Source organism: Aquarana catesbeiana, linkage group LG09 (assembly GCF_042186555.1).
Source record: "Aquarana catesbeiana isolate 2022-GZ linkage group LG09, ASM4218655v1, whole genome shotgun sequence".
Taxonomy (NCBI): Eukaryota; Metazoa; Chordata; class Amphibia; order Anura; family Ranidae; genus Aquarana; species Aquarana catesbeiana.
The window spans coordinates 223,335,186-223,361,192 of NC_133332.1; the positions used below are offsets into that span (position 1 = coordinate 223,335,186).

The 26,007-nt window shown below is 44.3% G+C and overlaps 1 protein-coding gene and 2 non-coding genes across 3 annotated transcripts; all 3 read right to left on the reverse strand.

Annotated features, from left to right (window-relative positions):
* Positions 1 to 9,315: 9,315 nt before the first annotated feature.
* On the reverse strand, positions 9,316 to 23,088 carry RPL10 (ribosomal protein L10). The gene is made up of 7 exons (XM_073599816.1): positions 22,991 to 23,088; positions 22,847 to 22,884; positions 18,352 to 18,410; positions 16,449 to 16,556; positions 11,324 to 11,462; positions 10,615 to 10,777; positions 9,316 to 9,536 (listed from the first exon to the last, which is right to left on the reverse strand). Exons 2-7 carry the CDS (start codon positions 22,867 to 22,869, stop codon positions 9,381 to 9,383), a joined length of 648 nt encoding a protein of 215 aa, XP_073455917.1. The 5' UTR covers positions 22,870 to 22,884; positions 22,991 to 23,088; the 3' UTR covers positions 9,316 to 9,380.
* Positions 10,820 to 10,953, reverse strand: LOC141109146 (small nucleolar RNA SNORA70). The gene has a single exon (XR_012236156.1). It is a non-coding gene; the product is annotated as a small nucleolar RNA SNORA70 (small nucleolar RNA).
* LOC141109147 (small nucleolar RNA SNORA70) lies at positions 11,532 to 11,667 on the reverse strand. The gene has a single exon (XR_012236157.1). It is a non-coding gene; the product is annotated as a small nucleolar RNA SNORA70 (small nucleolar RNA).
* Positions 23,089 to 26,007: the final 2,919 nt, after the last annotated feature.

Here is a 26,007-nt window from a genome sequence, read left to right on the forward strand (position 1 = left end):
AGCAAGGAGGGCGGTCCCAAACCAATTGAGAACTGGCCTCAATTACCAGGGGGACCACATAGCTGCCGTGAGTGGAAAAAAGATGGTGCCAATGACACCTAGTGGCAAGGGAAGCAAACCCAGCGGGCAACAGAGCTCTCAGTGGAGAAAGATACATACAGGAAGAAGCCCAATTATACGGATCAAATACAGAGGAGTATATACACAAAATCAAGCACATAAAAGTCATGCAGACTACATTAAGTATTTTATTTTATTAGTGGGAAACTCCCACATTTCACCATTAACCCTACTCAAGACAGAGCCCATGGTGAACGTCAAATAGGCACAGCCTATTAACAGGCCAACAAAAATGTCAGATAGAACAACAACAGACAAAGCAAATTAAATATATTAGAGTAAGTGGTAAAAAAGGGGGCACACTGGACCTCAATGTTAGTATTAGCAATAAGTCGGGACATAAATTCAGAATTGGTAGAGCACCATATAAATAGAATGGTATGTCTACAGAAAAGGCTTGTAAGAATTAATCCCATTGAGACCTGGTGGAACGGTGGCATTAAGCCTCTCGATCCAGAGCGTTTCGCGTTGCAAGAGGACCTTGTCGCGATCACCCCCCCTAGGGTCTTGAGGTATCACCTCCAGTGCTAGAAATTTCACTGCCAAGGGGTTAAACCCATGGTAAAGGCCAATGCGACGGCCAATGGTGGTAAGTTTGCCGTTGGTTGAACAAGACAAATGGTCCCAAAATGCACTGTCTTAGTTCCCTGATGGTTTGGCCCACATATAAAGCTTTGCAATCACAAAGCATTAAGTAGATAACCCCAGTCGTTCCACAATTGGCTGGGGTGCGTGGGGTGAATAATTCACTATTGGGTAGTCTATAAGTGGTACCATCAAGGATCCAGGGGCAGCGTGGGCACTGTCCACATTGGGAGATGCCTTGTCGACCTTGGAAATGGCCACCAGTGGAATAGTGACTGCTCGTTAACCGATCCTTCAAAGAAATGGCTCTTCGAAAGACAAGCTCCAGAGTTTCTCGAACATGTTTTTTTCAAGATATGATGGTCTGTTAAAATGTGCCAGTGTTTCGATAAGACATCACGGAGCTGACCATGATGAGCCGAAAACCTGGTGATCACCTTAACAGTATTAGACAATTTAGGTTGTGGAGGATCATAAAGCAAGGAGGTTCTTTTACGTGCTAGAGTTCGGTTGAATGCTTTTCTCAGATTTGTATGAGAGTAGCCTCTTATGCCTCGTTTCCACTGAGCGGATCGGTTCGGTTTGGTACGGTACGCTATTTTGGGTGTTTCCATTATGAAAGCGGCCCATACAACTGAACTGTACCGCTCCATTCAGGGTCCTGCTTCAGATGTGGGGCCATAGAAAATGGAACGGTTCGGTTAGGGTAGAGCTACGATACTTTCCACTGATTGGCTGACAGAAAACCCTCTGCTGTGCTATGCTGAGGCATTTTTTTAAACCCTGTATGGCCCCTTGTGGTCCAACTTGCAGTGAAAATGCTCACCAGAATAGACCGGACCATTCTAGGCCATTCAAACTGTACCGACCCGAACCGATCCGCTCAGTGGAAACGAAGCATAAGTAACAATTGGTCACGCAACAGAGCAGCCTGTGTGCGGAAATCTCCCTCTTTTGCACAATTTCTGTGTAACCGCAGATACCGCGCATAGGGGATATTGAGCACAAGGGGTCTGGGGTGCGCACTGGAGGCATGCAACATTGTTGCCAGCTGTGGGTTTAGTGTAGATTAGTACCCATAGTTCCATCTGGGTTTTTGATGATCATGAGATCCAAGAAAGGGATCCGTGTATCATCAACATTAAAAGTTAAGTGTAAATTCAGATTGTTAATGTTGAGTGCTTCAATAAACTTTCTCAGAATTACCAATGGGCCCGTCCAAACCAAAAATAAAACATCAATAAATCTATACCAACATAGAATGGATTCAAGATAGACAGCAAATTGATCATTGGAAAACACAGGTTGAAGGGGTGGGTGGTCAGCCTGTCAGCGCTCAGACCATATGCCACACACTGTCAGTGCTTGGGTATGTGGAGCCCAATAGCAGGGGTACACACCTTGGATAAGGATACTCAGGAGGTGAATCCAGCACAATTTCCAAAAACGTGGTACAAAAGGGAAAGTCCAATAATCAAAGTCAAACGTAGCAGAAGGACAGGGCAGGCAGCAATGGATCAGAGTCAATAAATGGGTTTTTTTTTTTAACCCTATACTCCACTACGTCTATTTTCTGTTGTGTACTTTGTGGTACAGACAATCCCCGCAGCTCAAAATCTCCTCCCAAGCACTGTCGCCTCCCATAGCACACTGTCCACCTAGCCAGCTGATGTTCTTGATAACCAAGAACCGATCTGGTTTGTACGCGAGCATCCTGCAATTTATGCTACATGAAACCTGATCTATAAAGCCAAAGTCACATAAAAGTCACCATGCAAATTCACACAACTTTAGGGCTCTTTCATACGGAGACCACTCTGCTCAGCGGGGGATCGCTCTGTTGATCTCCCGCTGAGCAGATGACAGGTCTGTCTCTGCACACTGTGCAGGGACCGACCCGTCAGAGCACCACTCTCCCCTATGGGGGAATCGGATGAAGACGGACCGTAGAGTCAATGGGCAGGAGCGGTTTAGGAGCAGTGAATACACCGCTCCAAAGATGCGGCTTGCAGGAGTTTTTTCGCTCGGGCTTTTTTTTTTTTTTTCCGCTGCTGATAGAAAGTCCAACCTGTAGTGGCGGGTGAAGGTGGAGAAACTTGTCCACGTGGCCGCTTTACAGATACGACCCGGGGAAGCCCCTGCCCTCTCTGCCCAGGACGTTACTACTGCCCTTGTTGAATGGGCCACTACCCCCTTAGGGGGTTCTGCCCCTGAAGCTCTATAAGCTTCACTGATGGCCATTCTTAGCCACCTACCTATGGTGCTTTTGGATGCTCTATACCCCCTACGTGGACCAGAGAAGAGAACAAAGAGAGAATCTGATCTTCTAAAATCTTTTGTTATCTCTATATAGTGTAATAAACACCTTCTCACGTCCAGGGAATGGAAAGACCTCTCCTTAGCACTGGACGGGTTAGGACAAAAAGTAGGGAGAATTATCTCTTGTGCCCTATGAAATGCTGATGACACCTTTGGCAGAAAACCCGGGTCAGTTTTTAGCACTACCCGGTCTGGAAAAATATAACAAAAAGGTTCTCTTATGGAAAGAGCTTGTAACTCGCTTACTCTCCTACTTGAAGTTACTGCTAACAGGACTATTTTTAACGACCATAGCCTGATTGATGCTTCCTCTGGAGGTTCAAAAGGCCCTTTGATTAGACCCCGCAGAACCACAGACAGGTCCCATCTAGGAAAAAACTTAAAAGGTATAGGCCTAGCTCTGGCCAATGCCTTGAAAAATCTAATAATGAGCGGCTCCCTAGATAATTGTCTCTCAAGGAAAACCGATAATGCAGCTACCTGCACCTTTAGGGTGCTAGCTGCCAACCCCATCTCCATTCCCTCATGGAGAAATTCTAATACTGGAACAATTTCTTGTGGCGAAAGTATCCTAGCCGCGCACCAGCTATTAAATCGCTTCCACGTCTTGAAATAGATGGCCCTGGTAACCTCCTTACGACTATTCAGCAGGGTAGAGACCAGCTTATCTGAAAGGCCCTTATTTTTTAAAATCTGCTCCTCAGTAACCACCCTGTCAACCTGAGATGCTGGGTATTTGGATGGTGAAGGGGGCCCTGCGTTAGGAGATCCTTCCGCAGTGGAAGCGCCCAATAAGGTTCCACCGCCATCCTCTGTATTGTTGCGAACCAAGCCCGTTTGGGCCAGAAAGGGGCCACTAGAATCATACTCGTGGTCTCTTTCTGTAGCTTTAAGACCAAGGGAATCATCTGAAAGGGGGGAAAGGCGTAGCACAACTGGAAGTTCCACGGATGCGCTAATGCATCCAATCCCTTTACCTGATCCTGCCTGTTTAGTGAGAAGAAGGCCTCTACTTTTGTATTCTTTTGGGATGCAAAAAGATCTATTTGGGGTACTCCCCATCTTTCTGTTAGTTTTTGGAAAGTTCCTGTGTTCAGACTCCATTCTGCTTCCAGTATTCTTTCTCTGCTCAGAAAGTCTGCTAGAAGGTTCAAATCTCCCTTCAGATGTATTGCTGTTATGGACTTTAGGTTGTTTTCTGCCCAGGCTAGAATTTGGAGTGCCAAGGATAGCAGAGCCCTGCTCCTTGTTCCTCCCTGCCTTGATATATATGCCACCGCTGTGGCATTGTCCGATAAAACTTGAACATGATGGCCCCGGACTGTTTTCTCGAAGGCCCATAGACCCAGGAGAATAGCCCTTAGCTCTCTCCAATTGGAGGACCTTCTGGCTTCCCAGTCTGTCCAACTCCCCTGAGCCATCTGCTCGTCCAGGTGGGCGCCCCAACCCCAGGAACTTGCGTCTGTTGTTAGTCTTTTCTCCAAAGGAAAGCTCCAGAGTAGACCCTTGTCCAGGTTTGAGTGATTTCTCCACCACCAAAGCTTCCTCTGAACCTGCGGAGGTATCTTTATTAATTTTTCCAGGGACTCCCCATAGGACCAATTCATTAAAATTGCCTGCTGGAGCTCCCTTGTATGTAGACGTGCCCATTGCACTGCTGGTATAGTCGCAGTGAGTAGCCCTAGGACCGACATAGCTGCTCTTATGGAGATTGGCATATTTGTCTGTCTTCTTTACCGCCCCCTGAAGCTTCTCCATTTTCTCCTTGGGGAGAAAGATTCTCTCCTGGATGGAATCTATCGTATAGCCCAGGAATAGTATGGTCTGTGATGGAATCAAGTTTGATTTCTCCTTGTTTATTATCCATCCTAGACTTACCAAGTGTCTCATTGTCTTTTCCAGATCCCTCACTAATAGGTCCCTTGTTTTGGCAAAAATTAGTAAATCGTCCAGATAGGGTAGGACTGATACTCCCTCTACTCTGAGTGGGGCTAAGGCCTCTGCCAGGATCTTTGTGAAAATCCTCGGAGAGGATGACAGCCCGAAAGGGAGAGCTCTGAACTGGAGATGAAGGGTTGATTCCCCCAACTTTATCGCAAACCTTAGGTGCTTCTGAGATGTTGATGCTACTGGTACATGTAAGTATGCATCTCTCAGGTCTATGGATGCCATAAAACAGCTTGGGGTCAGGAGACTCTTCACCGAGAATATTGTGTCCATTTTGAATTTTTTGTACCTGATAGTCTTGTTGAGAATCTTCAGGTTCAGGATGAGCCTGAATTTTCCCGAAGGCTTCTTCACAAGAAATATGTACGAATAGCACCCCTGTTCTAATTCCCCGGGGGGGGCACGTTCGTGATCACCTTTTGTAGCATCAATTCTCTCAAGATAGCTGTCATTGCTACTGACTTTTCTGGGTCTCGGGGAGCCTGGGTTATGTAAAAACGCACAGGTAGAGGTTGAGAAAATTCCAGCCTGTAACCCTCCATAATGGTCTTGAGGATAAACTGGCTGTTCGTTATAGTCTTCCACTGCAAAAAGAAGGTCTGTAGCCTTGCTCCCACAGTTGGATGACAGTCACTGGGTTTTTGTGTTTGTGGTCGGGGGCGAAAAAGTACTCCTGACTTGCCCCTCCCTCTTTGAGATTTCCAAGGCCTTTTATAGCCTGCCTCTTTGGTATCTGGGGTTTTCCGAAAAGCACAAAAATTCTTGTTGCCTTGCGGAATCACCTTTTTCTTTATAGGGAAGGCCTTCTTTTTGTCAGCTGTTATGTCAAGTATAGCTTTCAGCCCAGGGCCAAACACCAGATCACCTTCAAAGGGTAAACCACATAATTTTGTTTCTGAGGCAGTATCCCCTGTCCATGTCTTGACCCATAAAGCCCTGCGAGCTGAGTTTATCAGAGCTGTGGATCTGGCTTACATTCTGATTGATTCCGCTGAGGCATCTGCTATATACCCTACCGCCTTAGATAACACCGGGAGCGTATCTAGCAGATATTTATGAGGCGTCCCCGCCTCAATGTGAGCTTTCAGCTGCTCCAGCCAGTGTTCCAGATTTCTGGCTACCACCGTTGAAGCCATGGCAGGTTTCAAATTTGCTAAAGATGAATCCCATGCCTTCCTTAATAGGGAGTCTGCCTTTTTATCCATGGTATCCTTAAGGATACCCATGTCCTCAAACGCCAGGTCAGTATTCCTTGATACCTGGGAAAACGCTGCGTCCAGTCTTGGCTTTTTGTTCCAGATATGCGAGCTATCCTCAAACGGAAATCTCCGCTTGAGGGATTTAGAAAAGAAAGGGGCTCTTTCTGGATCCTTCCACTCCCTCTTAATGGTTTCTGATAAAAACTTATGTACAGGAAAAACCCTGTGTTTTTCCTCCACAAGGCCCTGAAACATCCTATCATGTAAGGATAGCTGAGTTTTATCCTCTGTGATGTTAAGGGTAGTGTGTATTGTCTTTAGTAGATCATCCACCTCCTCAAGGGATAGTTTGTACCTAGAAGAAGCTTCATTCTCTTCTTCCGCTTCATCGTCAGAATTTAGTAAAACGTTACATTCTTCCTCCTCTGAGTCGCTGCCCCCTCTGGATGCTGAAACAGAGGATCGAGAACACAGCACCATTGGGCGCCTATCCAAGTAGGACCTGAAGGACTCAAAGGTGTCCGCCAGTTCCTTCCTGAAAGAGCTCAGCAATTCCCCTTGCTGAGTTGCAGGACTAGCAGGAGCTGTCTCCTCCTTAACTATGTCTGCAATACATGATTTGCATAATATTTTGGTCCAGGAATCCCTCAGTAACCCTTTACATGAGGGACATTTCCTTTTAACAATAGGGGAAACATGCTTGGTCTTTTCTTTAGCCTTCTGCAATATCCCAAGGGAAAAAAAAAAAAAAAAAGACATTTGCTGAACCATATTTCACCAAGACAGTTTACATGCTGTATAAAAAGGAACACAGAAAAAAGACCACCAAGGAAGTTAACCCTTTAACCCCTATGTCCTGTTCCACAGCCGCTGAATCATCCCACAGATCCAGCTTCAACCAAATCATCAATCGCTTATCCCTCCATTAGTACTCAGGAAAAAGTGAACTGCAGGCCCCCCCCCCTTTTTTTAGGATATAGATATAGATACATACACATATACACACACACACACATACAACTGCCCAGAGTAATAACAGTGACCAATGTCCCTGCTTACCTCAGCCTGGCTGATTGGTGTGGCTCCTGCCACCGCCATCTGATCGTCCTCCATTGCTGACAGGACAACAGCGGCGTCTGTGCTCTTTTATTTAATTTTCCCGGGCCGCTCACCGCTGTGAGGGCCGGAAATTACATCAGCCGCAGAGACCGCCCCTTCCTCCTGCGTTCCAGCGGCCGGAACCGGAAGCCGCGTCACGCCGCTCGAGGCCCCGCCCCCGGTCGGAAATGACGCGCTCGCCATCCGAACCCGGAAGGCGTGCGGTCAGCAGAGTAGACGGCGTTCGCTACTCCACAGCCCTGCCGCCGGTCTGTAGGAGCGGGACCCTCGCAGCCTGGCTCTCGCCGAGCATGAAGAGGAGGGGGTGCCGGAGAATCCCCCACACGTCAGGGAGGATGCTGGGCTGTCTTCTGAAGGAAAAAAGCAACATCAACCGGTATGCCCCATACTTTTACCACCTGGAGAAAGCGCAGCACACCCCTGGTTCCCTGCAGCACTTCCACCATGGCGGAGGAAACACTACAACTGAGGCCATGGTGGAAGTGTCCGGTCTTTAAAGAAACTGACTGCAGTGTTTCCTGGGAAAGTGGGTGGAGCTGCGCTCTCCAGGTGCTGTCCTGAAAGACGAAGGGAGAAAAATGTGCTTTAACCACTTCACCTCCCTGCCTGACCAGGCCATTTTTTGCTATACAGCACTGCGTTACTTTAACCGACAATCATGAGGTTGTGAGACACTGTACATCCTTTTTCTCCCCCCCCCACTAGAGCTTTCTTTTGGTGGCATTTCTTCACCTCTGCATTAAAAAAGTTGAATCTGATTTCTTCATCAATTTAGGCCAAAATGTATCCCGCGCCTCATCCACAGCCCAGAGATATTCACATCAGCAATAGCCAATGACATCACCCACATGTGCAGGGATGCTCTTCATTTAGAGAACAGAGTGCTGTGCCGCTCCCATGCGCAAGCGACATTATGACCCAGCCATTCAAATGGCTAGAGCCCACAAACCCAGAGAAGGGTGAAAATGGAAGCATCAGCAACACCGCTGTAGGGCTTCATTTGAAAGGCAAAGTTGTCAAGGTGCTAGTATGCATTGCATGCTGGCAAATTATGGCATAAACCTGCAGGGGGCCCAGTTTTTTTTTGGACAGTTTACTACTGCTTTCACACTAGGTACGTTTAATTCCAATGGCCAGAATTATTATGCTGGCCAATTAAATGAACACCCATTTACAAGTGTCAAGTATTTTTTCAGCTAAAAATTCTGCTGCAAGGAGGAAAGGCATATTGGAGAGATGGCCAAATGTCCAGTGAGTATGAGGCCTTAAAAGTAGGGCTGTCCCGATACCAGTATCGGTACCGATACCGAGCATTTGCCCAAGTACTTGTACTCGGGCAATTGCTCCCGATGCTTCCCCCGATACCTTGACGGTCAGCAGTGATCGGCGCGTGGGGGAGTTACAAGCTTCTCCCCCCCACAGCTTTCAGCTGCTTAGTGACATACAGCAATGGTCGGTGCTTGTAACTCCCCCACACGAGATTACTGCTGACTGTCACCGCATCCTCCATCCTTTGTGAATGGACAGTCAGCTGACTGTCCATTCACATAACTGAAACATTGTAATCTCCTGTGATTACGATGTCTCAGTTTATGAATGGAGAGGAGCCGCTGTCTTCTCTCCATTCATTCTCAGTGCAGCTGAGGCTGCAGAGAAAGGGACTGGGGAATCTCTAACCTCGGTCTCTTTCTCTGTCTCAAGGGGGAGATATCAGGGGTCTGTTAAGACCCCTGATATCACACCAAAGCCCCGGTATCGGCACGTACTTGGAAAAAAAAAAAAAAAGTATCGGTACTTGTACTCGGTCCTAGAAAAGTGGTATCGGGACAACCCTACTTAAAAGCATAATCTCATGTTGCCATCTTGGTCCTTGGGTCCTACCAGTTAACCAACCTGGAAAACATGCAGCCAGTGAAGGGCTGGGGCAACGGATGTATTCTAACAAATGTTAGAAAGATGAAGGAAACATTACATTTCTTTTAAATTACATACACCCTTGTGTGGTGAAACCATTTCAGAGCATGCATTGTACTTGAAAACTTTATTGATACAAGATCTCGAAAGTACATAGGTCAGATAAAAGTGGTGAGCTCATTCAGCATGCAGTGCCCTCCACTTATCCAGAGGGCCCCGGCTAGGCATGTACTTGACGCCGCAGCCATCAGGAACAAGACGCTTCTCAGCCACCATGTTCTCAAAGTCTTCAGCATTGAACTTTGTGAATCCCCACTTTTTGGAAATGTGAATCTGGAAAAGATTAGGGACATGCTTTAAAGTGCAACTTTACCTATTAACAACTTGATAATGAACTTTAGCAAGGAACATACAAGTCCACAAGTCCACAATAATTATACTATCAAAATGTGCAGTAAATTGCCTCCAGCATTGCTCCTGTTTATTCTTGCTGGAGGCGGCCATTTTGCTGAAGCCCAGAGCCGTGAACGGCAGTAAATCTTTAGGCTGTCAGCAGATTGGCCTCTACAAATTTGACATAGTGCCTAAAATAAAGATCAGCTGACATGTGCAGAACAGGGTTAGACAGTATTACTGGATTTTTAACACATATAGGCTCTTGTTTTTAATGTTTTATATGGCTATAGCTGCAAAAGGGGCCAGCTCTTTAACAGCAGTAACAAATGGTAAACCTATAGAATGAGCCAATAAAGATAAATAATCCAGCTGTATTCCCAACCACAGCACTACCTGCAACGGATTAACCCAGAACCAACAAGCAACTTCAAGAGGCCATGTCAACAATTTTGAAGTGAAACTCCAGTAGGGAAAGGGTTAGAGCAGAATGTTCCTAAATAGGACATAAGGTTGAGGGTTCTACCCATCCAGTTCTTATTAACAGCTGTGAATGTAGATCCTCAGTATGTAAAAAAACAAAATGTTTTAGGATGTCTCCAACTGTTGCCAAGTTTCTTTCCAGAGATCCTGTTGCAAGCTGCCAACACTAGGCCGGTGAATTGCAGTTATCAATGTGGTCGGGCTACCGTTTGCATTCCTTCATTTGGCCATCAGGTCTCAAGCAGCCCAACAGGCAACTGCTGGAGTGAAAAAACATCAGGCTTCCAACGTCGCCAATTGAGGTAAAGTGGCTCAACCAACAGAAGTTAAATTACTGACAGGATTTCCAGGTAAGAAACTTTGCAATACACAAAAATGAAACAAAAAAAAAAAAAAAAAAAACTATATAACAAGACATACCAAACCATACTGAGATTTTGGATTTACACACCTGAACAGAAGCCTAAATCATAAGTTAAAGGACAGACAGTACTGTATGATTGATAACCTGACTTCAGTTAGATCTGCATTTTACCTTCTGGCGGCCAGGGAACTTGAACTTGGCTCTGCGCAGAGCTTCAATCACATGCTCCTTGTTTTGGGTCTTGGTGCGGATGGACATAATGACCTGTCCAATGTGAACTCTGGCCACTGTGCCCTGAGGTTTCCCAAAAGCACCACGCATTCCAGTCTGGAGCCTGTGGAGGTAAATATGTTAGAATCTGAGGAAGTTGGCATAGAGATGTCCCCAAGGCCCCTTAAAGCACTATGCATAGGCAGTAAAGTGCATACACAGCCAAGGATCATACTGTATGCAGCCATTGCACACCAGCTTCTGATTACAGCAAAAGTTGGTCGGCTTAATTAGCTGCAAGATACAAAATGCTTAACGTAGACTTTGTATTTCACAAGCTGCTGGAAGAAAATGAAGAGTTATTGTGATAAGAAGCAAAGCACTAAGCTCAAATACTGATCAACGCTACACTTGTAACATTAGCACGATTTTGGTACTTTTAGCCAAGCAAGGTGGCCAAGCTGTTCACAATGCGACCTTACATTGTTACCAGTGACACCATTATGTGCAGGTTCCTCCAGGTGTTCCTGCCTTAAAAATATGGTGCCAGAACAGGTCTAACTAGCCCTACAAAACTATAATCTCTAGACCAAGCAGTTTTTGGGGAGCTTTGACTCTTAAAGGTGTTGGCTTTGAGTCTGAGGATAAGAGTTCAGAACATTATATTTACCTATCAGCCCCAGCGCAGGATAACATTTTGTTAATGCGGATGACATGGAACGGGTGGAGACGCACTCTGATGTGAAAGCCATCCTTGCCGCAACTCTTCACCATGTACTTGTTGGCACAGATACGGGCAGCTTCAAGAGCTAGAAAGAATACAAGTCAGTTAAACCCAGAGAATGACCTCCAATAAGACATTCTTATCTGCCAGCAGCAAATGTCTCAATGGTCCCTTAGAGCACTTTGTATGGGGTGAAACAAAGCACATACACAACCAGAGAATTACTGTATGCAGCCATTGCACACCAGCTTCTGATAATGACAAAAGCTGGTCGGCTTAGTTAGCTGCAAATCTTATTTCTGTACATGGTTTTATTATGTTAACCGTTCAGTGAAAGACCTTAAAACCCAATGTGTGAGCAATACTAGTGAAAGCATCATCCCAGCCATTTTGCAGTTATATGAAGCTGTTGAGGGGCTTAATCATCCAATGAGAATGTTATAGCTTTTTAGAGATTCAGTAGCAAGGTTGACTGTTGAAATACAAAGTGCTGTCTACTTTCCTTTAAACACCTTCGTAACATGCCATTGTAAAAAACAGGGTTGGCGGAAACTTCATAAACTGTTTATAAACAGCATTGTTTACAGGATGTTCTTACACAACACATGTGAAACACCACATGTGATAACGATGTCAGAGGGCCCAGATCACAGGTGAAATAAAAAGCCAAACTGGCTCTTTACATGCCGATTGCTGTAACCCAATCATAATAGCAAAACTGGTTTCATTTCCACTTTTTTCAATGACCATTTAACCAAGAGGTTATATTGAAATGCCTGCAGAAATCAAATTTTTTTTTTCAGCCAGGCGCTTCCCTCACATGTAAAAGCAATCATAGCAGCCGTTTAGTCACTTGATTGCTTTTACAGGTGACGAGGGGCATGGCACCCCCCCCCCCCCACTTCTCAGTTTGCCCATGCAATCAGAGGTGGAGAATGAATCCATCGGCAACAAAGGTTTAAAAGAGCCAGCAGTGGATCAGATGGTCCCTGGCCATCTCTATGACCCTCGGAGGCCAGAAGAGACGTCATGACCTACCGGCAGGTGAACTAACTTTTTTAAGGCTGAAAAGCCTGAGATCTTTTTTTAATCTCAGGCTTTCCAGCATAGAAGAGAGACCTGTGAGATTTATAGACCCCAGATCTTTGTAAAGAGGATGCCCTATTCCTAATAGAAAAGATGTTTACATTCCTTCTAATAGGAATAAAAAAAAAATTAAAGGGCAAGTGTAAAAAAAATTAAAAAAAAAAAGGAACCACTTCATGCCCAGCCTCTAGACAAATGGCAGTGGCTTGGTTATCCTGTGTGGACGTCAGAAATCCTGTCAGGAAGCACCGATCGTGGGGCCAAACAGCAGCGCGATCTGTCACCGGCCGTGTCCATGGGACACAGCCGATGACTGATCAGCCTACTGGCTCGCTATGGGCAACATGTGACCCCTGGGATGAATCCCAGAAGGTCACGTGACAATTGTGTTGCTAGCTGTGATTGGTCAATTTGATTACATGGTACAGAGAGCCAACTTCAGCCCATATGTACCATGTGATTAGATTTGAAAAATCACAGCAACAGACTGAATCAGTTTCATTCAGTAAAATGCTTCCTTATAGCAATATAACTCACTAAAAACAAACGTGTGAAACAAAAAATCCAGATCACTTTCCCAGAGCAGTAAAATGTTACTATGGTAACATTATATTGCTCTGGTCACTGTTAAATGAAAATTTAAAAAAATAAAATGTTCTCCATACTGTCAGTGTCCCTAATCACCGCCACACCGCATATGATGCTGTACTGCACTGTTACAGTATAAAGAAAAATAAAATACAAATTCAAAAAAGCCACCATGACTCTTAATACCTTGGACTATTTTCAAAAAAAAAAAATAAAAATTTAGTTTTTTTAAAAAGTAGTCATTCGGGGGTATTTTTACTCGGCATTTTAGGTCCTCAAGAAATTAGTACATTAGTAATTAGGATTAGAGCTGCACAATTATAAAATTGTGATCTCAATTCAACCCCCCCGACGATCTCTATTGCAGCCTTTGCCGATTCTTTCATATAACAAGTGGAGAGACTTATCTGCTCACTCAGCAGTCAAAAGAAAAAAAAAAAAAAAGGGGCAATCTGCCAAGTTTTTAACATGAAACATAATGCTTCCTTCTTAGATCAAAGGGATAAAATTCTGTGTGTAAAGAAAAAAATCTGGGCAGTCTGCCAAGTTTTTAACAACGTGTAAATGCAGGAAGTTTAACCACTTAAAGTCTAACTCTTTTTCTGACACTTGTTTAAGTTAAAATCAATATTTTTTTTGCTAGAAAATTACTTGGAACCCCCAAACATATTTTAGTAGACCCTAGGGAATAAAATGGCAATTGCTGCAATATTTTATGTCACACGGTATTTGCCCAGCAGTCTTTCAAACGCAATTCTTTGGGGAAAAATACACTTCAATGAATAAAAAAAAAAAAGTAAAGTTAGCCCACTTTTTTTCGTTTTAATGTGAAAGATGTTACACCGCAAGAATCATGATCCATCTTCTAAGCAAAAAGATTGTGACTCATTTTAGCTAGAATCGTGGAGCTCCAATCAGGATTGATCAATTTTCAGATATATCCTATAGTTTGTGGACTCTATAGCTTTCCTATAGACCAGTGGTCATCATCCTGTCCTCAGAGCTCACTAACAGGCCAGGTTTAACCGGTTCAATACAGGGCATTTTCACCCCATTCCTTCCCAGGCCAATTTTTAGTTTTCAGCGCTGTCGCACTTTAAACGACAATTGCGCGGTCGTGCGGCGTTGTACCCAAAAAAAATTGACGTCCTTTTTTCCCCACAAATAGAGCTTTCTTTTGGTGGTATTTAATCACCTCTGCGGTTTTTATTTTTTGCGCTATAAACAAAAGAGCGACAATTTTGAAAAAAAAAAAAAAAAAATTTTTTACTTTTTGCTATAATAAATATCCCAATTTAAAAAAAAAAATAAAAATTTTTTCCTCAGTTTCGGCCGATACGTATTCTACATATTTTTGGTTAAAAAAAAAAATCACAATAAGCGTATATTGATTGGTTTGCGCAAAAGTCATAGCGTCTACAAAATACAGGATAGATTTATGGCATTTTTTAAAAAAAAATATTTATTTATTTTTACTAGTAATAGCGGCGATCGCGATTTTTTTTCGTGACTGACATTATGGTGGACACATCGGACACTTTTGAGGGACCATTCACATTTATACAGCGATCCGTGCTATAAAATTGCATTGATTACTGTGTAAATGTGACAGGCAGTGAAGGGGTTAACCACTAGGGGGACACAAGGGGTTAATTATGTTTCCTAGGGAACGCACGCACCGGGTCCCGAGCAACGCGGCGGGCGCGCGCCCCCTAGGCGGCCGGGAAGCCCAGGCAGTCATATGACATCCACCCAAGATGGGAGATCCCATCTGTGGACGTCATTTGACAATAGCCGGTTAGGGAAGTGGTTAATATATTACCTTGGGGAGATGCAGACTAGAATACAGCAATCACTGAGCAGCAAATGATATCACCTGTGATGTGTTTCAGTTATCTTGCAAACCTGGCCTGTTAGTGGGCCCTGAGGACAGGGTTGATTACCACTGCTATAGATTAATATACACCAATTTGCATTATTTTCAAAGAAATGTAGCAGAATACATTTGGGCGAAATTTTAGAACGCTTTGCAAAATTTTATAAAAATGGAAATTTTTCCCCCCTAAATTTTTTTAGTTTATTTAGCAAAACAAAAAACCCAGTGCTGATTAAATACCACCAAAAGAAAGCCATTTGTGTGAACAAAATGATAAAAATTTAGTTTGGGTATAGTGCTCAATGACCGCGAAATTCTCATTCAAAGTGTAACAGCGCTGAAAGCTGAAAATAGGCCTGACCAGAACGGGGGTGAAAGTGCCCAGAAGGCAAGTGGTTAAAATAAAAATTTAAAAATTTTTTAAAGCACGCCCCACCCCATTGAGCTTGCACACAGAACCCAACGCATACATAGGTGACGCCCACATATGTAAATGGCGTTTAAACCACACGAGGTATTGCCGAACGTTAGAGCACTAATTCTAGCACAAGACCTCCAATGTAAACCAGTAAACGTTTTTAAAGCGTTGCCTATGGAGATTTTTAAGTACTAAAGTTTCACGCCATTCCACGAGTGTGCGCAATTTTAAAGCGCGACATGATAGGTATTTACTTGGCGTAACATCTTTCACATTATACAAAAAAAAAAAAAAAAATTGGGGTAAATATTGGTGTTTTGTTTTATACATTCATGAACGTTTCAAAAAAAAAAAAAAAAAAAATTGCTGCGCAAATACAATGTGACACAAAATTGCAACGACCGCCATTTTATTCCTCAGGGTCTCCAATATACATCATGTTTGAGGTTCCTAGTAATTTTCTAGCAAAAAAAAAAAAAAGATGATTTTTACTTGGAGAGAAGTGTCAGAATTGGCTTGGGCTGGAAGTGGTTAAAGTTAAAAGCTAAAGTAAAAATCAATCTTAGTAAATAAAGCCCTAGAGTTAAAGCGTTTGGTTAACCCTCCGGGAGCCGAGCTTATATAGGTACATAACAGACACTTATGGTACAGAGGGGATTACATGATTTAGTAGAAATGGGTCAACAACCACTTTAAATAAATTGCACATAGCAAACCTTAAACAAGGAGTGTTCCTCATCTAAAGAGATCCTGTCCCAAAGCTTAAAGTGGTTGTAAACAGACAAAATATGAACAAATCATACCCCCCTATAGTGTGTACTTGTCTCAAGAGCACCAAGTGATTTGTGTCTGCAAGGGTAAAGTTGACAGTTTAAAGCTCTATAACAGTGGTGCAGGTTCTCCAGACTAAGACCCCATACACACTATACAACTTTTGCTGTCCGGTTTCCTTCAGATTTACCAAAACCATGTAGTGCAAGGGCCTGCCTGATTGCATACAAATTGAAACTCTTAAGGTTTGATCTCATGTTATATGGTTTTAGTAAATCTGAAGGGAAACACTTAAAGATAAGAACACAAGCTCCATAGCTGGTAGGTCTTACCTTCAGATGACAGCTGCTCGTACTCATCGGAGACCATGTGACCACATAGTGGGAATTCGTCCACCTTCGCCTTCTTACGACCCAAGTCAAAAATTCTGATTTTGGGATCTGAAAGAGAAAAATAAAATTAGCTACACAAAGAAATACAGACATTGGCACAACTTCTATTTCTGTAAACATTGAGACTTAAATCCCTTGGAAAAAGGTGAAACTTGAAATCCTATTAAGGACATTAGGACCTCCAAAAGAACACATTCCTTTTAAAGTCAGACCTTAGGCTCCATTCACACCTTGGCATTCCGTTTTGCTGGCGGAATTGCCACGATTCTGCCCGCGAATTGAAAACAGCACAAATCGCGGGACGCCCGTGCGATCCCCACTATTTTGAATGGCACCAAGTCGCAGCACAATTGTCGCCCAAAAGCAAAATCGCAGGAAGCCCGACGCCCAAAAGTACAAGAGCTTCTTTTGGGCACCCCACGATTGTGCGTTTTTACCACAATTTGGTGCCATTCAAAATAGCAAAGATCGCAAGGGCATAATGCGATTTGCTGCAATTGCACCCGTAAAATTGAACCAAGATGTTAATGGAGCCTAAAAGGCAAATACACTGAAGAGTAAATCAACTGAAATGGGATACAATTGAACTATATTTTAAAACCAAGGCAAGGTGCAGAAGCAGATCAACTGAGTTCTGCTTGATGGCTTTAAAGTGATTGTTTTTTTTAAAAGAACATACATATTATATACTTGCCGCCTCTGTGCAAGGGTTTTGCACAGAGCAGCCCTGATTCTCCTCGGGTGGCCCCGCGGTACTCATGGCGGCTCCTCTTCATCGGGTGCCCCACAGAGAGCCGCTTTGCACAGGGCATACATGCGGGTGCACTCACAAGTCCCTCTGCTGCATCCATTGACAGACAGCGGGACTCGGCCCCACCCCCGTGTCACTGGATTTGACTGACAGCAGCAGGAACCAATGGCTCCTGCTGCCATCTATCCAATGAGGACAGACAGTGGCTGAAGCCACTGGGCTTGTGCTCATCGCTGGAACAAACGGGTTCAGGTAAGAAAAAAAAGGGGGGGGGCAGCTGTAGCACAGAATGCATTAAGATGAAAAAGCTTGACTTTACAACCCCTTCACTGGCCTAACCTCACCTAGTGCTGTACTAAGCCAGGGAGCCCCAATATTAAAGTTCTGTGTGCATTTTGGAAAACAGAAAGTAATAAATTGGAAGTGTGCATGGATCCTTTGGTCTATAAAATACCCTGGTGGGGCACTTAACAGGTTCTCTTTTTGATTTCTGTGTACAAGGGCCTTACCATGGAGTGCCCAACATGTTACTCCAAGCCATGCTTTCACATTTAGAAATATGAAACCAGACACTTTATGGGCTTGACTAAAAGCAGAACTTGAGGCAATTTTTTTTTTTCCCCAGATTTAGTAAGGGAATGTAAACTCCTGTCAGTTTTTGCCATCTGTGTGCCATTAAGATTTACCTTCACTTCCTGTCATAGCCAAAACAGGAAGGAAATCTCTGTAAAGGGTACCCCTTGGTTCCCCAGGTTACTAGAACTAGTGTCCATAGGAAGATTTCCCTCTAATACTTCTGGGGGAGAACCCAAAATTTGGAATCTTCTTTTACTTTCATTGATAATAGTAACCAGGAAAACTAGAGGGCAAGTCTCCCTAACAGGGGGGTCTAATCACCATCCAAAACTAAAAGCTTTGCCTTTAAATTTAAAACCTCAGTCCACCAGGTTAAGGACATGGCTTGAGCTCTTATAAAATTATAAAGCGTGGTATTCTTGGACACATTAGGAAATGAAAAACTGCATTGTCATGATGAATATACAAGTGTCTTGTCTAGACTGAGAAAAAAAAAAAAAATCTGTTTCATCTTACCTGGGACACCCCTACAGAAGCGGGACTTTGGGTAGGGCTTGTTTTTGCAGTATCTGTAACTAAACAAGAATATTTAGAACAGTGTAAAAAAAAAAAAAAAAAAAGCATTCCTATAAGGTTAAAAAGCAGTGTATATGCATGTCCCAATACTTGAATACTCATATTCAATGCACTTAACGCAAAATATTCAACATTAAATTTCTATGAAGTCATAGTTTGGGGGGGGGGGGGGCAACTTTAAGGGCTCAGTCACATGGGTACAGATGCCTGCACAGCATGCAAGAGCAGGTTATGCACCTGGCGCACTGTGGAGGCAGCCTCGTCTGCACGGCCTAAATGCAGACAGGCAATGTGGGTCTGGGGTCGTGCACCCATGCCGGTCAAACTCCGATGTGGTCGTGTAGAGCTGCTGCATCTCCATCGACTAACATAGCAGCCTGCACACCACTCCATACGGCTTTAAATGCATAAACAAAAGGCTCTTGCACACTGTACAAGTGTTTTCATCCATGTTAATGAGCCCTAATATACCTTGCAAAAGATTACTGCACTACAGTTAGGAGCCTGTGAACACTACACTTGTGTCCCCATAAGTTTATGCCTAAAGCAGAATGCAAACTGACTGCTTTTAAAGGGTCAGTTTACTTTTGGATCATGTTCCATGCTCCACCTGTATTTAGGGTAGAAAATGTAACATGTTCCAGCTCCTACATCCTCTCCCCCCTATATCCCTTCCCTGTGACAGCGGCCGGGGATCTTCTCCCCACTGTCACAATTTAAAAACCTCATCCACACGGCTGCATCATTCAGAGTTCTGTGAATTATTAAACCACAAGTACAGTCAGCCACCAGCTTGTAGTTCTCAATGAACTGCAAGGGAGTTTGTGCTCTTGTAGTTCGATTCTTCCTGCAATTCAGTAACTGCCTCCTGTATCTGAGGTACGGGCAAACAGTGTACTGACAATCTGCAGGATCCTTGCATTGCACCTGCAATCTGCTGGCCACGGATGCAATGCTTTACAGGCTTCAATATAACAAAATAGATGCACTACCTGCAAAAATATGAGCTTTTTTTATAAAAAGGTGAACTTATCCTTTAAGTGTTCCCAGGCAAACCACAACTGCCGTTTTTTTATTGCTGTCAGAGGGGGGAAGTTTTCCTTAAAATTTGTCCAGGTGACAAAATGCATTCATATACAATTGATAACGGCAGATTTATAGGGACTCGTGCGCAAGCACGGAAGCTGCCGCTGCTGACCTGGTTTAAGAATGCGGGTTCCCTGGTAACTGCTACTGATACATAACATCTCAAACTTCTACTATGCTTGTCTGGTTTCAGTACCTTGTCCTTGAACCAAGGTACTGAAATTAGACAGCCAGGCAAATCAAGTTTTCAAAAGAGGGCCACCAATAGCAGACTCCCATACTTTACTCGGTCACACTTACCGTCTTACTATCCCTTATGATCCTTACATTTCTTTTGCATTCCTGGACACCTTAGCGCTACACACTGCAGCCCTGGGGCCAGATACAGCCCTTTGCTTGCCTTTTAACCAGCCCTTGAAGCATTATTCTGGCCACTGACACCAACAGTGGGGCATAATTCCTCCCACTAACAATGGGGCACTAGTCCTTCCACTGACACCAACTATTTCTCCCCCTAATACCAAAGATCAGGCATTTTTCACTCCCACTGGGCACAGTCCAGCCGCCCCCCAGTCTGAAGGACAGTAAACTGGCACTTTCTTTAGAAAGTTTGGAAATCCGCGTTGGCTCTTGCTTACTGCCCTCAATTTCAAACTAATCTTTCTTACAAACCTGCAGCCCATTAAAATATTCTTATTTTCCATTCAGGGCGAATGGACAGGTTCTCAAGAAAAACTACCACCCACTGATACCTCTGCAGCACTGTCACAAGTCAGTTTTGTTGTGGTTTTAGAGAGTGTGACCCTCCCACCAGGAGGTAGCTTGGCCTAAGCAGCCAATCACCTGACCCAAACATTTACCTGGTGCCGAGGAAATTGTTGTTCACCATGTCAGATGTTACACAAGGCTAGAACTCTCAGCTCAAAACTAAACAAGGGAGCAGTGGAATTCTCTTACAAGAGGAGCTGTCACACATTTTGCCCATTCACAAATCATAAGACCTGCACCCAAGCATTCTAACATTTCTTTCCTAGGTGGAATGTCAATTTCAAGCAAACTTACCTGTCCCCCCCCCCCCCCCTTTCAAACATTGCTACAAGCAGATTTTTTTCTTCACTTATTTTTCGGGCCAACCCCTGCATGGTCTGAGGTAAGAATGGCTTACCATTCTCCAGCAGCCTCCTGGGATGTCCACATCATATCCTAAGAAGCATAAGCTTACAGAGGCTCCTGTAGGACTGATATGTTGGCACATCATCGGGGGGCAGCTGCAAGAACTCAGACAACCAGCTCCAAATGATGTTGAAGGATGGTGACATGGGACCCAGCATGTGGTGGGGGATTGACAGAACACAGCAGGACAAATCCTCAAAGACTAACTGAAAACCATCTTTTTAGAAGAACTCCAGTAAACAGGGCAGAGTGGTTGTACTGTGTGTGTAAAACTAAGTCCTGCAAACCTCAGGATTTTGGTTTAATAGCTGTGATTGTTTGACTCCTGATCTTATGGCCAAACTTATCCTCCCCAAAAATGTCCCCCATAACTAAATGGCTACAGGGCAAGGAGGAATGGGTGCTGGTGCTACAAGACACAAGAGCTCTGTGATGACACTAAAGTGGACCCAATGTCATACACTGACTGGCACCTGCCATTTACACCCAAGGCCATGATTTAAATTACCCTTAGAGTGCTCCACCTCCCACTGCAAGGGTTAAATACATTTTAAAGGGGAACTAAAGGTCTGTGGTTAAAGAGCCTGCCCGGTCACAATATTGCAAGAGGCATGCAATGTTTCTTCTGCAATAAAATACACCTACCTGCCATCTTCTGCAGCGCAGTTTACATCACCAGCACAGCCCAGCATGGCCAACTCCTGCGCAAGAGTGATGGCACCCCACAATGGTTTATGAAGATGGCCAGAGCCCAGCAGAAAATGACAGTGGGTGGCGGAGATTGTTTAACTCTAGGAGGGGAAGTAATATTGTAATACTTGGCACACTCTATGCTCCTCTCCACTACTAGGCAGTCCCTCACTTGAGTCACATACAATGCAGGACTATTGGCCCTGTATTGTACTAGAGGACTTCACACAGCCATCTTGATAGAAAGGCTTTGGGAGACTGGTCACATAGCCTGAGGCCTGCCAGAGTGAGGAGTAAAGGCAAGTACCACCCTATGCCTTTACCCCTACAGTTTAGTGTTTAACCCTTAAAGTGCAGGGGTAGTTTTCTGTAATCCTCAGAGTTGAGCTTTAGACCTTGTTCACATTGGAGCGATTTGACAGGTCAAAACGCATGACAAGCCGCTGCCAATTGCATCGTTCCAATCGGTGTGAGGCCAACTTTGCGGCGCCACACCAACTTGTAGTAGCTCCTGCACTAATGGCGACTTACAGGTGACTTCAATAGACATTTGTGCAAGAAGCTGCACAGATGTTATTCAAGTCGCACTGATATGCGGCTTTGAAATTGTGCAATTTCAGATGAAGTCGCATTCAATGTGAATGAGGGTTTAAAGTAGAATTCCATCCTAAACCCAACTAATCTTAAAAACGTCCCTGCCCTCTCCCCCCCACACACCTATACTGACTTATTGGTCTAAAAAGTCTAGTATATACTTATCCATTTTCATCCTGCTCTGGTCATGTGATCCGAATTTCCTGTGTCAGCTGCAGGGGAGAAAGCTCTGATAATGGCTGGGACATGGAAATCTATGGGTGCTGTCATGGCTTAATCGGGTGATCTTACCTCTCCCCTGCAGCTGAAATGGGGGCCATATAACTGAAAGGGTCAGAATATATGTAATTACATAGAAATTTCTTACAGGCTGTCCAGTATTGGAGTTGGGGGACATAAGACTAGTTAGGATGAGGCTGGGATTCCATTTTTAGAACATCCCCAAGTAGTTATCACAGAGCGGGGCCTCGCTGAGTATCAGCAGCTGCACCCATGTCCTCGCTCATCGGCAACTATATATAATGGGGGACAATTAGCGGTGTGGGCTGAGAGAACCAGAGCCTTTGATTCCTACAGATGCTTTTGCCATGGCTAGCAGTGCCCCCCCCCCCCCCCGGCACTCACCCTATCACAATAATAATCAGAATCCCTCAGGGACCCCAGTATGACCAATGTTTGCTTTATTGTCACTTCATTGTAATTCATCCCCCCCCCTCCACCACCCCTGGAGCCCCCCCAGTAATAATGATGTCCGGAGCCATGGACGATGTGAGAGGAGCAGCTGTCAGCCCCACCACCACGACTAGGCCTGCTCCTCCCATGCTGGCGCCTCGGACTCCACATGGATGCGGCCTTGCCGGCACATGGCGCCTCCTCTCCTCGTATCACTCACCAGCGAGCGGGTCTGCGGCCCATGATGGCGATCGGTACCTGTACACAGGAGACACAAGGAGAACACACCGGTAAGAGATCTGCTAGAGATCCCCCACCACCCTCCACACACCGGCAACCAGGCCCGAGCCGCCATCTCACTCACCTCGCCGACAGCAAAGAGGAAGCCAGCGCGCCTGCGCACTCCCTTATAAACGCGCCCCTCCCCTTCTACACCCACCTGACCTGACGTCTTGTAGAAATGACACCGAACGCCAAGCAGAATGTAACGCTGGCGGCCATTTTGTTGGAGATCAATCTCTGGACCCAGTGAGTCAATGTCGACAGAAATATGTCCTCCCACACAACCACACGCTGCGCATTTTCCGACCACGTCTTCGAAAATGCACACAGATATGTCTCCTACATTAACTATTGGTTTACCTGGGCGGCCATTTTGTTGGAGTTCAGCCTTCCAAGAAAGCGTTATCCTCACAAACACGTCCACTGTCATGGCGACACAAATATACACAGCTGTATAAAAGGCCTTATCATCTTTCCAAACTGTGAAAATTACATAATAAAAAAAATCGTAATAAAGTCCTGGAAATAGAATCTAATGCTGGCTTCACACTATACGACTTTTATACAATTTTCTTGTACAACTTTCCTTTAGCATAGCTCCCAACTGTCCCTGATTCCGAGGGACTGTCCCTGATCTGTCCCTCTTTCCTCCTCATTTGTCTCTCATTTTGCTCTGATCTATATAGTTGTATATAAAAAGCGCTATTTATCTTTCGAAAAGTGTTTCACAGTAATAAACCTTTCATTCATTTTCTAAATTGCTGCATTTGTTAATATCAAAAGTCAGTATAAAGCAGGGATATGCAATTAGCAGACCTCCAGCTGTTGCAGAACTACAAGTCCCATGATGCATAGCAAGACTCTGACAGCCACAAGCATGACACCCAGAGGCAGAGGCATGATGGGACTTGTAGTTTTGCAACAGCTGGAGGCCCGCTAATTGCATATCCCTGGTATAAAGGAATAAAATAGTTTAAAAAAAGCACTTGTGGGTTTACCTAATCTTTTTTTGTATAATTCTCCTTTAAGCGGCCAGGATGGGGTGTGTGTCCTATGCCTACAAACTTTTTCTAATAGGTGTCCCTCAAATTTGAGAGGCATGCTTTAGATTTACCAAAACCTAAACACTTTTAAATTGTATGCAACCAGTCAGACCCTTGTACTACATAGTTGAAGGTAAATCTAATTGAACAACAAAAGTTGTATAATGTGTATCCAGCTTTACTTCCCATTTTTCTTTAGATTTACTGAGAAATATGTAATGTGAAGGATAAAAAAATCCATCTAACAGGTACCTGGGACGCATCCAGCGCGTTTTTCTGTGCGGGTGGTTGGGGCGGACCCACAGTGGGAACCAGCCGCACAGAGGTGAACCTAGACTTGTGTAGGAATGTGATGTAGATAATAATAATAGTAATCTGAAAATGTCTATTTTCTTATGTGCATACATATTTTTCTCCTTACTCATTATATAAGTATACAGATTAGCTCTGTTCCTATATTTTCTCAAGATGGCGTGTACCCCCTACCTCCCACACATCAAAAGAACGCGGAACTGGAGATAAAACCAAAGAGAGCCAAACCTCGTTATGAAAATTCTCCATCTTCTTTATCTTCTTAACCAATGAGATGTACCTATTAGACTGACATAGCAATGACGTATTTGTGTGTATAAAACATTAACACCGCCTTGAATAAATTAGAAGTGTAACAGTAACGAAACTGAGCGTGTCTCAGTGTGTTTACTTTTATATGCATGCATATCACCACTTTCAAAATTAGAGACAGCAGCAGATAATCTTGGGCTCGATTGGAGCTCTTAATCATTTCCATAACAGATGGTGCCGAAACCCGGGACCTCAGGCTACAGTCGAAGTTATACCGCGACAAGCATTCGGGCGTTAATTGAAAGATAACAGAGGGGGTCTTGCGCAGCCCTAACAGTACGGTAAGTTTGATTGATATTCTTACCACTGTACGGCTCTCTTATCTTTCGGTTGACGGCTGGATTCTGTCGGTATGCTGAGACTGTCTTAGAGGCAGGTATTTCCTCGCCTGAGGTTGTTTAACGAACCTGCTGATGGGTTTCTGCTGACTGTATTTGTTCACTGTCTGCCATTCTTTGGGCTACGAAACTCAGCAGTTTAAAAGTGCTACATGCGTGAATGTATGGTCTCATCTCCAGACGAGCTGTCGGCCTCTGGGATGAGATAGTTTCCTTGTAGCAGTCGTTTATAGACGGGTGTACTCTAGGTTCAATGAACCTTTGAGGGTTATCTCAGCTGCTGGCTTTGCAGTCTGAAAGCGTTACAGAAGTCTCACCCCAAGAAGAGTTGTCGGCCTCTTGGTGTAGAGCTGTAGAAAAACGTCTATAAACGGGTTTATTTTGCAGGGTGGTCTGCCCTTGTGGTTATCTTAGCCTGCTGAGGCTTTACGGTTCAGAGAGTGGCAGGTGTAATGTCCTGTCCTGAGTGTATCTGTGGTCTATTGTTTGCTATACATGAGAGGGGGTGGGGACTGGTGAAAGTCAGAGAAGGAGGCTACCCGAAGGATCTGTTGGGTCGCGGGCCGTAGCTCCTCACTACCCCTGATGTGTTTGTTCTTGTTCTGAGATTAACCGTACATTAGTCTTATGAGCTCCCACCGAAGGAATTTGCTGATAAGAACGCTGAGAAAAATATTAACCCCTTGGTTGTACTAGAGAAATGAAAGTGATATTGCAAAGAAGATGATGAAATAGTTAACAAAGTTGAAAGAAGTGACGAAAGTTATGTTGCAGAAGAAACAGGGAGAAAAATCCTGTGTGATAAAGAAAATTGGATAAAGGAAGTTAAGAAAGATGGCGATTGTATTATGTATGTTTATCACAGAGCTGATGATATGTTGGAACTTTAAACAAAGGAGGGGAGGGACAGTACTGCCCTCCGTCTAACAACCACTCCTTTCTCACCACCCAAGCACAACCCACTGTGACAACTCAGCCCGGCGGCCATCTTAGTGCACCCATGCCTTCACTTTCTACCCAGTCCAGTGCACTTCCTGCCGGCGGCCATCTTGGTACACCCAGTAAGCTTAAACAGCCTGTACCCAGCCCTCCCT